This window comes from Macaca nemestrina, chromosome 12, assembly GCF_043159975.1.
Source record: "Macaca nemestrina isolate mMacNem1 chromosome 12, mMacNem.hap1, whole genome shotgun sequence".
In the NCBI taxonomy this organism is placed as follows: Eukaryota; Metazoa; Chordata; class Mammalia; order Primates; family Cercopithecidae; genus Macaca; species Macaca nemestrina.
The window spans coordinates 108,816,771-108,831,274 of NC_092136.1; the positions used below are offsets into that span (position 1 = coordinate 108,816,771).

General features: G+C 37.3%; 1 protein-coding gene across 2 annotated transcripts in view; it reads left to right on the forward strand.

The window, feature by feature from the left end:
* LOC105493650 (DEAD-box helicase 10) overlaps positions 1 to 14,504 on the forward strand; it is a 274,626-nt gene that overhangs the window by 181,861 nt on the left and 78,261 nt on the right. For both annotated transcript variants that reach the window (XM_011761477.2, XM_011761476.2), the window contains exon 16: positions 5,718 to 5,774. In XM_011761477.2, the coding sequence (XP_011759779.2) occupies positions 5,718 to 5,774 (57 nt within the window). The remainder of the gene's footprint in view (positions 1 to 5,717; positions 5,775 to 14,504) is intronic.

Below are 14,504 nucleotides of genomic sequence, written 5' to 3' on the forward strand. Positions count from 1 at the left end.
CTTATAGGTAGCTGTGCTTAAATATGTCTGTTATTTTTATTTTCTCTTTAGAACCTCTTGAAACCAATCATTGGAAATAAAAATAGCAAAAGCTGTAACTTTTGCATATGAAACCATTAGTAAACTAGTAAACTGTAAAGACAAAATGCTACTCTCACATGAAAGCAATGTTTTTTTTTTTTTTCTTTTTCTTTTTTATTTTTGAGACAGAGTCTAGCTCTGTCACCCAGGCAGTAGTGCAGTGGCACGATCTTGGCTCACTGCAAGCTCAGCCTCCCGGGTTCATGCCATTCTCCTGCCTTAGCCTCCCGAGTAGCTGGGACTACAGGCACCCGCTACCATGCCCGGCTAATTTTTTGTAGTTTTAGTAGAGACGGGGTTTTACTGTGTTAGTCAGGCTGGTCTCGATTTCCTGACCTCGTGATCCGCCCAACTCGGCCTTTCAAAGTGCTGGGATTACAGGCGTGAGCCACCGTGCCCGGCCAATGTGTTTTTTAATAATTGAGTCTGAACTGTTGAAAGATAGGCCATGGATCCTATTTTTGAATGATTTTTACTTTAATGGAGTGAAAACCTGCTCTGTGTTGTGTCATCATTCTTAGTTCTGAAAGATGACTTGTAGTTAAGGTGATAATATTTGCTATCACAGCTGAGAATAGAGAAAAACAATTCATTATGAAGCTCTTTCATTCCCTTGAAATTCTAGTGCTTTATCTATATCGGATTATGAATTTAGATAACATAAACATGTCAAGATGTGGCTCTGGACTGCTTCCCGAGATGGTACAGCATTACTCTATGTTCCATTTACTACCAGCTTGAATGTTAGAAAGTTAGGAAAGTATTAAAGGAAGACTTTAGAAAATCTATCTTCTTTTATTGTTGTTGACACATAATTAAGTTGGCATGGAATCCAGTTGACTTAACCATAAATTTGTGTGATAGTCAAGAAAGAGGGAAACTGTAATCAGGCATCTGAGGAATAGTAGCCACAAGAATATTAACAGTAACAAGTAACACTTACTTAACTGGACCCTGCAGTAAGTTTACATGTACCATCATATTATATGCTAATAATTAACTTCTGAAATCAGTGAGCTAGCATTTTACAGATTATAAAACTAAGACTTAGAAGGGTCAGGTAATGTGTCCAGAACCCTGCAGCTTGCAAACAGCAGTCCTGGGACTCTTACCAAAGTCTTTGTTACTGTTCAGACTTTATGCTTTTTAACTATTCAGCTGTGTTGCTACCTATGTCAAGCCATCAGACATTCTTTTATAGCAGAGTAACTCTGAAGCAATGAGGTAAAAGGTGGAGGATGATCATAAGAGTAGAGGGTATTGAAGAAGAAATGACAAATAATGGAAATTTTTCATGTTTCCAGAACAAGGTCATTGATCTCTAATAAATTAAAAATAAATTAAGGCCGAGCGTGGTGGCTCACGCCTGTAATCCCAGCACTTTGGGAGGCCGAGGCGGGTGGATCACGAGGTCAGGAGATTGGGACCATCCTGGCTAACAAGGTGAAACCCTGTCTCTACTAAAAACACAAAAATTAGCTGGGCATGGTGGCAGGCACCTGTAATCCTAGCTACTCAGGAGGCTGAGGCAGGAGAATGGCATAAACCCAGGAGGCGGAGCTTGCAGTGAGTCGAGATCCTGCCACTGCATTCCAACCTGGGAAACAGAGCAAGACTCCGTCTCAAAAAAAAAAAAAAAAAGAATAAATTAATGTTGTGGTTAGTAGTATAGTTTAAGACTCTATACTAATACCACTTTTTCCTGAATGTTCATTGTATAGCTGTATGTGTACATACACTAGTGCCCGAATCCATTTTTCCATAGCTATGGCCATTTAAGAGTCTAAAGAAAGAGAACCAGAGACTGGTCTGGCTCACATGGTCCTTACGAAATTTTACTAAGATCAGAAGTGTCATCTTGAGGACAAGGGACTCAGCATCTGGTGCCTAATTCTAAAATGGATGTTGTGAATGAAGCTTATTTATAGAAGAGAATACAAGATCCTTTTCATTACAACCCTTTTTCCTTCTAGTTTCAGCCCTTCTACTGTCACAACCAGGTTTATTATTAAAATGGAAGCCAACCTGTTACTACAGAATCTTTGCCTACCATTTGGAGATGTCTGCGTGGGGAGGTTTCTGTTCTTACTCTCACAAGCTTATACCATCTAGTGACATTTAGCTCAATATCTTGGTGTTTGGGCTCTATATCCAGCATCAAAAATGAGACAAATATTCAGAATTACATAAATCTGATCTATTTTCATGCTTTCTTTTTTTTTTTTTTTTTTTTAAACTATATGGTGTTGGAGAGGTGGGTTGGGTATTAGGTTGATGGTGAGTAGTTAGAGATTGGGGTTGAGGAGCAGGGAGCAGTTTGCTGCCAGTGGAATCAGGGAGTCTGATAGGATTAAGTTATAAACTGCAAAGGGCAATGGTCTATATCTGTTTTGCCCATTATATGTATCCAGAGCCTACCATGTGGTTGGGTAAATATTCAAAGGATTTAACTAGTGAATTCAGTGTTTCCACATCAATTTGTTTTTCTCATTCTGTCTTCATATCCTTGTTATAGTTGTTACAGATTTATTCATAGAAGTCCACTTTTTAATGTCGTTCAAGCAAAACTCTGTAAAATAGGTAACAGATCAGAGAACCTTGTTGTGTTAAGTTCCTGGCAAGGATTTAGGTTTACTGGAATTTTGTTCTTAGAGGCAGGGGATATCTTTGGGACTTAACAATTCTCATGATCTTTCTTTTGTTCACTTTTGTTAAGCCAGTTTTCTTTTTTGAAAAATAGGTTATTATAATACTGAAGTAAAGATACATGTCCCCTTCTTCCTTATGTGGTAGCTGGGGACTCAGTTCCTTACCAAACTTACACAGTTGCCCGAGAGTCATGCAAATGGATTATACTTCCATAACCTCCAAAAATGAGTCTTTCTTTCAAATTACAAATTTTCAAGTATCACCCTAGAATGAAAAAGTTTAAATTCGTAGTCCTGACTGCTCATGAAATTCATATTTCATGGTACTTTCTTTTCTGGAAGCTAAGGACCTATAGTGTGTGAGAATCCAAAAGAAATATAATATCTATAAAGGGAGTATTTTATACCTTGAAATTTGATTTTCTGTTTTTCTGTCCCTTGTGAATTTGATTTTCATTATTGAATTTCATGCTCCCCTTATACTTAATCATTTGTAGCATGGCAGAACTAAAGATAACATTTTGCCTTCTTTTTTTGTAGCATAAAATAGTTTTTGGTACCAGGATGTCCTCAAAAACAAAATAGGAAAAATGAAGGATTTAAAGCATTTGAGCCACACCTAATGAAAAGGGGAGGAGGACTTCAGTTACCGAATCTAATGAAATTCACTTATACTTTTCTCTTGAACTGACTGTATTCCAGCCTTTTATCTTTATGTTTTGTCATATGTCATAAACTGTCTTTAAAATATTTTTTTCTTACCCCCACAAAGAATATATTCATTTTCTAAGTTTTGAATTATGACATATCTACTTTCAGTTCTTTTGCTTCTCTCTCGATGTTTACTCTTGGCTCTTTTCAGACAGGGTACTAATAAAGCTTTTTCAGATAAAAAAGAAACATTTTCTAATGATTCACTTCAAATTATTTTCTTTTAGTTTTACTCAGTATTAAAAATTTGTCATTAGTGCATTTGTTTCATATCTTGGTAACATTTGCTTCATATTGTAAAAGTCTTTGGATATCTCATCTGTCTGAAAATTTTGGTAGAAAATTTAAAAGGGAAAATTATCTTATTTGCATGCACATATAAATTCTGATAGCCAATTTAAAGCTGAAATTTAAAATATCTTTTAGTGACTATAATGAATTAATATTGGAATTCAGTAAAAGTAGAAAATTGTCCATTTTTTTCTGCTATGATTAAAATGACTAAATGGAAAACCTTAGCATGGTTATGTTTGCTTGAGTAGAAAGGATTTTTCTGATGTGAATATATCGAATTTATTCTTTGCAACTTTGAAGTGCCATTTTCAGACACTGATGTGTTGAAAGAAGACTAGTTGTTGAATAATTACAACAAAAATTTGTATGGCTTTTAAATGTGATCAGTTACCTGTTTCTTCTGCGCAGAAGACTGACAAAAATTAATTAATGTCTCTAAAATGCTGTCAGGAAAATAAAAAATGCTATCAGGATGAAAAGACCTGTATGGTAGCGGACTATTTATAATGATAAAGGAAGTGGCAACATTTGTCTAAAACATGCTGATACGGATACAAATACTACGTACGAACCTACAAAGTGAAGTCAGTATTCCAGTGGAGGAGTATGAAGTGTAGTGATGTGCTAGATTTGAGGGAGTGAGAACTTCGGCTCCGCAGGCCCAGTTTAATCCCAAGTCCATCACTTACTATGTGTGACATCAGTCAAGTTACTTAGTTACTTTGATCTTCCATTTTTCATCTACAGAATGGGAATAGTAATACCTTATAAGTTCTGTTACATAGGTTTAAAAAGATAAAAAAATCAAATTGTTATATGAAATGCCTAGCACATTGTTGATACTTAATAATTCTGAGCTATTTCTGTTGGTAAGAAAATAGCATAGTAATGTGCTAATGGACAAATAAATTTTTATGAAAGTACAATTTAATTCCTCTCTGCAGTTACTTGATATTTTATATAGCTATAGTCTTAACATTAGTGTAAGCAGCAAAACACTCAAGTCACTGTGCAGTCTTCGTAGAATAACATGAATGTCTAACACAGGAAAACTCTGCATGGAGGGTGGGGTGGGAAGAGAAGGGAGATAAAGTTACAAATACGTGTATCCACAAGCTAAAGCCAGCTCAAATGAAGTGTTAATTATGATCAGTTATATCACATTTTTTCTTTAATCTTGTTTTGCTTCTTTCATGTATTTTGTAGTCTACTAATGCTCAAAGAAAGCCTGTGATTGGTGCCAACTTAATTTAGGAAAAAATTGTTTAGAAACTGCCATCATTTTTCCCCACAACTTGGGGAAGCATTGAGATTATTCTAATTTAGTGGCAGAACATCTCTTATAATCTCATTAGAGAACCAATTCAGGGATAAAGTTTGATAATCACTATTGCATTAATTGGCTGCTTGCTAAAATAATACTAGTTATTATTTTCTTCTGTTTTTAAAGTCACATCTGTTAATGTTTAACCCCCAAATATTAACATTTTTATTTTTATTAGAATGTATCACAAAAAAGCACTAGATTTGGCACATAAAGACCCAGGTTTGAGTTCGGTCATTTTCTAAAGAAGCTCTTTGATAATAAGCAAGCCAAAAGCTTTCTGAGTTTTTATTTTTTCTCCTTTGCATTTCCTTCCACTGAACTTGGTTTCTAGAACCTCCAAGTAATCACTAGGATGTGTCTCTTGTATAATCGTACATTATGTTTTACCTGTCCTGTTTGTGTGTGTTTTATTTGAAAGTCAGTACTAACCATTGCATAGCCAGAGTAAGTGATAGAACTGGGATTTGATTTCAGATCTGTCAGACACATTCTTAATGATTCATGAATACCTGTGCCAATCCCATAGTCAGTAAATATTTGTTGAAAAATGAATGTCACATATTAGTTAGCTTTAGGGAATAAAACTGTAATGAATATGTACTCTGTTTTATACCCAATTATATGCTGCTAATTTTTCTCCTCTTCCTTGTCTCCAGGAGAAAAGACTGAAAGAAAGGGAAGCCAGAAGAGAAGCCAACAAGAGGCAAGCAAAGGTAAGGGTTTATATACATTTGTTTTTCCAAGCTCTATTAAGGTAGAATTGATAAAAGCATTTTATATTTTGGCAAGAACAATGCTTGTAATGTTAAAATGGAATTTAAATCCTCTTCTTTTCAGTATGGATTTTATATATCATTTGTATATCATGATATTCTAGTTGTAGTCAAGCCCATGCGGCCTTCTATTCACTTTCTTGTATTCATCTGTTTCCTCTCTGGTGCAGGCTGAAAAATACCTAAGATAATTTGTTACTGAGTTTGCCTCGTTTACTCCACCACTTTTTCCCATTATATTTTGTGTCTATTAAATACAAAAGGCAGTTGACTCTGTGGGCCAGGCCTGATAGAATTTTCATCTGTATCATGTTCAGGTAGACAGCCCGTGTGAACCCAACCTGATAACAGGTAACTCTGAAAGCATCAGTTCAGCTCTTAGAATCTAGGAGAAAAGCATTCTGTATCTCCCACTTTTACTATAGTCTGTAGCTGATACTTTTCAGCAAATACATACGTACAGTTTTCCTCAAGTATGTATGTATAATTATAAACACCGTCCACATGCAGCTATGATTTTTATATAATGTGTTTGTCACTGAGAAGTGTTCAGCTTCTGCATTCTGAGGACATTTAGTAGAAATGATTTCCTAGAACTAGGGCCCAAAAACGTATGTCATTTCTCATGCTGTATCTCATTGTGCAGTTTCTGGCTAGCCATGATTTCCTCTTGGCAGTTAGCACAGCTCCAACTCCCTTGAGGAGGCCCTTAATATTCTTTGTCATTTTTTTTTTCCATGCTGGCCATAGCACTTAGAGAGCAAGTCAGAGATGATAACTCATGCTATAGTTCTGAAGTGGGAAGCAATTATTCTACAGTGTAAGATGAAAAGACTGCTTATATTCAGTATTAAATATCACTCTGTCTTCAAAGGTGCCCGAAAACGAGAGCTCCAGTGTGTGCAGCCTGACTGCTAACTAAGGTGGTGGCTTCTGCGTATGCTTTAAAGTGCAGGCATGAACCACCATGGCAGGGACACTAGATCTCAGAGGCTGTAGTGGGAAGGATTGAAATTTAAGAAGAAAATCTTAAATCTAATAAAAGCATTTGATATCTATGAATATTGCATGTTCAGCATAAAAATAAACCTATTTTATTTCACTAAGAAGCTCTCATTTCTGCATGTATAAATGTACGATGAAAGATATAATCTAGAGCCAAAGAAAGCCCTGTTACTGTATTTCCTTTGTTTTTATTCATGCATATTTGTATATATCACTAAATATGGTTTATTTTTTATACTTACTGATGGTGTATGCTCAATTTTTTTTTTTTCCATGGTGGTTTAAGCTGTAAGAAATTGCTCTCACCCTTGAGCTATCCTCCTGGAAACCTCTTCTTTTATTCCCCCATAAATTGATGTGTATATTTGGTTTTAATACTGTGTCTGCTGGGGAAATGAAAAAATGGTAAAGTCGTGAGAATCAGGCATTTTCACTGGGGACTGATCTCTGAAGTGAACTCCTTACGCCAGACTCTCCCTTCCATTTCCCACTCCCCTTCCGTGTTTGTCCTGTGTGTTTATTTCCTGACATCTAAAAAAGGAAGAAGATTTTTCTTGTCAAGAGAAGGTCTCATTTCTGTATAACCACTAAGGATCGGACTAAGAACAGAAAGAAGAGCTGACATGGCTTTACAGCTCAGCCAGGAGCTTTAAATAGACAGAGGCTGTGTTTTATTATTGCTCTGAATAGTTTAGCTACCTCCATTTCACAGCCCTTGTCTGAGTGCTCAGAGATGGCAGCCCTTTTGTAAGAGTGATATTACCAGAGGGATCAGTGGCTGGTTTGCAGCCAGGACTCAAACATTCCTTAAGACACTGAGGACTGCCAGCAATGACAGGTTCAGGCTGACTGACAGAGCCCAAGGAATGAGCTCAAACCAACCTTTTGCACCTAGCTTCCTTTCAAATGAAAGTGACAGGGGATGAAGGCTCTCATGACTTTTGAGGTGCCTTTTGGAAGCAGACCCAGAAGATATTATTTGGAAACATTTGGTAAAGGGACGGTGGCACAAATTTCTGTGATATGTAAGGAGAAATATGATGTAAATTATCAGGTTTCTCTCAGTGTGTGTGCTTCAAATGACAGATGTGACTTAGTTTTTGAGTAAACTTTGTCTTCTCGTTGATCCTCTTATGTAAACCTAATCATTGTGTTACTTAGGATATTGCCTTCTGAATCACTTCAGTCAGATTCCAGGTAGAGCATCCCTTTGATCCCTGAACCTACAAGATATCCAGAAGGTATTTTAATGGTCAAAGAAGGTGGTACTTGCAGACTTAATTTACCAGGAAATGTAGTCATAGCTGTTTATAGCTATTTTAAGCAATCACTGCGTAGAAACTGAAAGTGTAAGAAAGGGAGGACTCACATAGCTGTCTTTCTACCTTGTTTTGTGTTTTGTGCAGCAAACATCATTTTATTATGCAAGGAAGGATATAAAGGACACAGTATTTGTGTGTGTGTGTGTGTGTGTGTGTGTGTGTGGTGGGGGGGAGTGTTTGAGTGAAGTTTAATGGAATTATCTTTATTTCCCAGAAAAGAGAAAACTTAATGATAATGTGAATTTTCAATTTTAGAAATGATGATTACTGGTAATCTCTTCTCTGGCATATTGAAAGTATTTCTAAGAAAAATTGCTTTAAAGTGTGAGTAGGATAAACTAAAGTTGGAATGGACCTCTCAGGAATCTGATACGACTTTTTGTTAAAAGATAGACCTAAGTTCTGCCTAGATTATGTTATGTGCAGATTTGGAAATGGAAGATAAATACGGAGCTGAAACTGTTACAAAGGTTTGCTGGGTACCTAATAGTGGTTTGGGAAATATAGGTCTTTTGGGTATCAAAACTTTCTTTAGCAGAGAAATCTTTGAACTGCACAACAGAATTGTTTTTACTTTAGCTAACAAGATGTCGTATATTCTTATGACCTAGAGATTTTAAACTAAGATCCAGAAAAATACTTGTAGCAGTGATCAATAGACCACATTGCTTTTTGGGTTCAGGGAGGTTACATAATCCTGGAATACAGCTTTACCTCATTATCTAGCTAAATTTCCTTTTGCTTTGAGGGTCGCAAGTGCCAGTAGGAGTCCTTGGTCGCTGGAATGATTTTGTAGAAATGTAAGGAAAAGGAACAACAGTGCCAAAACTTGGGGAAATAGATCCTCAGAAATATCTCAGTACTGTGCTACTTTTGAAAAGAAAGTGTGATTTTTATTTGTTTGTTTGTTTGTTTGTTTATTAAGATGGAGTCTTGCTCTGTCACCCAGGCTGGAGTGCAGTGGTGCGATCTTGGCTCACTGCAACCTCCGCCTCCCAGGTTCAAGCGATTCTCCTGCCTCAGCCTCCCGAGTAGCTGGGACTACAGGCGCCCGCCACCACGCCCAGCTAATTTTTTGTATTTTTAGTAGAGACAGAGTTTCACCGTGTTAGCCAGGATGGTCTTGATCACCTGACCCCGTGATCCACCCGCCTCGGCCTCCTAAAGTGCCGGGATTACAGACATGAGCCACCGCACCTGGCCAAAAGTGTGATTTATTAAACAAAAGTCTGAGTCTGATGAAATTGAACACTGACTATGAAGGAGCAAAGAGTAGGAAAGAACTCAAATACTTAAAATAGTTAAAAGTTGCTTTGACTGTATTAAAAATGATGATTATAGTTCGTAGTTTTTAGGTGTGGGGAAAATTAATATGATGCCATACATTTCGAGGTTGAAGTTTTATAGACGTTGTACATTTTCACTTGTTTTTATTTTCTGGTTTGTATTGTGTTTTTATTTATACTTAACAAATAGTGGTTTTAGGTAACAGTTTCTTGAATACCTAAAGTAATCTCTGTACTAACAGAAAAGTAGTGTTGAAGTTAGAGCTCTCAGAATAGGAGGTCTGAAGAAGTAGTAGTTATTTAATTTTAAAACTCTAGGCTGGGCGTAGTGGCTCATGCCTGTAATCCCAGCACTTTGGGAGGCCGAGACGGGTGGATCACCTGAGGTGAGGGGTTCAAGACCAGCCTGGCCATCATGGCAAAACCCTATCTCTACTAAAAATACAGAGATTAGCCGGGCGTGGTGGTATGCGTCTGTAATCCCAGCATACTTGGGAGGCTGAGGTGGGAGAATCACTTTAACCTGGGAGGTGGAGGCTGCAGTGAGCTGAGATCATGCCACTGCAGTCCAGCCTGGGTGACAGAGTGAGACTCTGTCTCAAACAAAACCAAACAAACAGACCAAAAAAACCCCACAAAACACCAAAAAAAAAAACAACAAAAAACAACAAAAAAAAACTTGAAAAACTCTAATAGACTTGAGAGATGCCCTGGATTGACTCTCTAATCTACTGGTCTTCAATGACTTTTTCTCTGACTGAACAGTAGTTTCATAAAGCAAAGCTAACTTTATTCGTTTGATATTTTGTTCTTCCTACTTTTTCGGTGTTAAAATATCCTTTCATTTAGGAAATAATACTGATAATTTTTAAAAAGTCTTATTATTTGGCAAAGTAAAAACCCATTTCACCCCTTTAAAATCTTTTTTGAGCTTTTTCTGATCCATGAAATTGAAGAGCGAGTGTGGCAGCCACTGATCTACTCCAGTGGTTTTCAGTATTATATTGAGAGACCTATGGACTCTGCTCTCCACCCCCCACCACCCCCGCGTGAGTTATTTGGGCAGGGCTCTAGGGTTCCATTTAGTCCTCATCCAGACCAGCTCAACTTTGTTTTCCTCTTTACATTTTGAGCTTCCAGGGAAGATTTTGTTTGAAATACTGTTTTCCTTAAATGTATACATACATAGCTAATACTTTTAAAGTACCCAAATAAGGGCTGAAAGCAAGTGAATGACTTGCCTGATGTCACAGCTTCTTTGGTGGCAGAACTGGTATATGCCCTCAGGTCTCCTGAATCTTCATTCCCTGTCGTTGTTTATTGTCCTATGCTCTTTCTGTATGTTGCTTTTTTTTTCTTTTTCTATGCAAAAACAAATGTCATCCATGATCCATGATCTAACAACTAGTCGTAGAAAATTACTAATAGCAAATACCTTTAGTAAGGAAAGAACTCTGGGCTGAGGTCTAAAAAGCAGGCTATGTCTTACAGTTCCTGGGTGGCTGGGGACATGCCATTTATCTTTCTGGGCCTCTTGTCAGCATGTGTAAAAGGTTACCCCTTTCATGAAGGTTTTTCTGACTCTCTCACATCCTACGGGCTCCTGCTTTTGGAACTACTCCCGTGGTCCCCTGTGTAGAGCACCTCCAATAATTACAGCGCTGATGTGGTTGCACTTCTCTCTGTCTTTGGCTCTGGCTCTGGCTCTTATTTTCCTTTGTATTCCTCTCGCTCATCACAGTGCTTGGCGGCTGAGGGCAGGCTTTCTGGCTCATAGTTGGCCATCTCCTCGTAAACAGGGCTGAGGTCACTCATGTTTTACCTTTTATTTTGTAGATGAGGAAATTGAAGCTTAGGAAGTTGAAGTTACTTTCCCAAGAATATCCAGCTAGGAAATGGCAGAGCCGGGATGCAAATCTGCTTTATATGACTCTGAAGCCTTGACTCTGAAGCATTAGGGCCATAGGTCATTTCCGAGTTAGTCAAGAATATTCGCATTCGAGAGTCTTAAAAGCTGAAGCAGAAGTTGCAAGTACATATTTCTTCTCCTGAAATTGCTCTCCTTATCCACAATTAGTTCTCTTTTACAAGTGGCTACATTAGGAAACAGAACATTAAGAAATAGAACAGAACTGTAGGCAGATACAGATTATTGTGCATCTCCTATTAGTTACTATAAAATCTCACTGGAATCCCAGCAGCTTAATTTTTTTCTTACGGATGAAATATTAGGAAACGTTTACCATTACTTCCAGCCCATGAAGACCAGTTAAACATACCATATTCTCGTATCTTATTGATTTTTAAATTGTATACACATTTTCCCTCTGCCTAGGATATCTTCTTCATTGCTTTTTCTTCTGAACTGTTTCCGTTTTGAAGCCTTTTCTGCCTCCTTCAGGCCGACTCGGGAAATTCTTCCTTTCTGGACCACCGGACTTCGTGTACATCATTCTGCTGTGTTACTTGGTGATTGTCTCTCATCACTAGACTATAAACTCCTTGAGAGCAGCAGCTGAATTTTTTTCATGGTTGGCATATAATAAATGCTCTGTAGATATCTGAAGCAGTGAAATGCAACTATATTCATTCTTAAAGTTAACATTTTACATGTTAATGCTATACAGTAAATTCCCATTCTGCAGACTGGATGTATCTAACACACTCAACCCTTTCCAAGTTGCTACTTCCCTTCTACCCCATCTTGTGTTAAACAAATCCATGAATTTGTATTAAGATGATAGATTCTTAATATTAAAACAATGTAGTAAACTCTATAGGCAATCAGAATTCCATTAGAAGACTTTACACATGTCCTATTTGCGAAGAATTTAATGAATTCTTAAAAGATGAGTTGTCCTAAGACGTGCATATTGATTTTGCCTTTCTTCCTTCCTTTTATCTAACTTCGAACTCCTCAAGTTGCCTATGGAAAACTGAGTATATTCCATTTGCAATACATATGTACTCTGGGTGGTAAAAGGGATAGCCTAGGGTAATTTGATATGTTGATTTTTCACCTTGCCTGTCAACTTTGGAACTGAATGTTCACGGAAGTTGTGACTTCACTCTGTAATGCAATTCCTTGCTCATAAATATCTGTTGATTGACCGAAAAAGTGGGTCCTGCTAAAATTTCTTCGTTGACAGTATCATGGTGAATGTTGCATTTGATGCCATTGAACGTGAGTAGCCTGAATAATTGTGACCTTATTCAAATGTGATTAGATTGTAGGAGAGCTAGCACTCAGATCCAGGTCGGATTGCACTCCTTGACTGTGCAGTGGGCGTTAAGGATGATCTTAAACCTGTTCAGGGCAGCCATTAATTCTGAGAATAAGAGGAAATTTTTCAGGAAACAAGTCAAACCTGTTGTTGTTACACTTGGAGTATTATACAAGATTCATTTAAGGCAGAATTTTAATGACTTTGTCAGAATGTGTTTATTCTAATACTTCTTAGAGAACTAATGTTTGGTGTTAGAGTCAGAGTACTGTTTCTTTTATTAAACTTGCAAAATGTACTAACCAGATAAAACTTGAGGAAAACAGATTCATAATAAATTTGAGTAAGGTGTTAGAAAAAAAGGGCTATGTGTGTATATATCCCTTTGTTTATGTTGTAGAAAATAGTTGTATTATTAATAGTCTGCTCAGTTGGGTGGTCATTTAGATCCTTTCCAATGAAACGGCCTAAACAGTAAATCAATCCAGGTGATGCCCTTTATACTTCATCATGGTTTATTCAGCTTGTGTCAAGTTAGAGATAATTTGACATTTATATACTTGAGTTAGGGATTTATAGGCACATCTAGCAGAACAAATTAACTGTATTTGAATCATTGTGGTCAGTTTCATTATGTGGCTGAGTCTGTTATTCCACTGGTTACATGCTCTACTATGTAGAGAACTGTGTATGTGGGTATGTGTGGATGTGACCATCATGATTGTGGAGACTGATACTTACAATCATTTGCCTATATTTTTGTATGTATTAGCATTCATTAATGGTCTAAATGATGGGAATTCTTTTGACTGTTAGTAGTCATTACTGGCTGTTGTAAGATTATATCATCATAATTTCTGATATAGTAAACAAAAGTCTCAAAGTTGGAAAAAACATGTAGATTCTTTCCTCCTTTCTTCTTCTTCCTAATATTTTGCTTCATAACTCAGAATCCTGTTGCTTATGTGAAGAAATAAAGGCAGGGCTAGAGAACTATTGTAAGACTTGCTTTTAGTAATTCTCAGCCTATGGTACAAGAATCTGTGTGGGTTTTCCATGTTATTACTAGGAATTTCTAAAATTCTCAGCATTGACTCTACAGTGAATAAGTTATCTATACCATACATATATATTATCATTCCTTAAAAGTATGTAAAGGCTATATTAAGATTAACAAAATATGAACTTGTTTGTTTTGCTAAATTCAGAGTAATTTTCTGTCTTGTGTTTTCTTAAATGACATATATCACTGTAGAATTATCATCTTGTAAATAGTTTGATGTTAAACGTCTTCCTCTACTGAAAAAGATTGAGAGCACTGCCATATGGTATGTAAGCAGAAACAACCATACTCTTAACACTTAGTCAAAATTGAAGACAGTCAGTCATAGGGAGGAAGAAAAGAGGGGGAAGATGGGGCAGAGGAGGAGTAGGAGGAGGAGGAGGAGGATGCCACTTTTTTTCTCTTTTTTCTTTTTTTTTGGGAGACAGAGTCTCACTTCATCACCCAGGCTGGAGTGCAGTGGCGTGACTTCAGCTTACTGCCACCTCCGCCTCCCAGGCTGGAGTGATTCTTGTGCCTTACTGTCCCAAGTAGCTGGGACTACAGGCACATGCCACCTTGCCCAGCTACTTTTTCTATTTTTAGTACAGACGGGGTTTTGCCGTGATGGCCAGGGTGGTCTTGAACTCCTGACCTCAAGTGATCTGCCCACGTTGGCCTCTCAGAGTGCTGGGATTGCAGGCATCATCCACTGTGCCCGGCCACCACTATTTCTTAAATGGCAGGGAAGGCTCCATTTCTTCCATATCTTAAAGGAGAAAAAAGTCAGT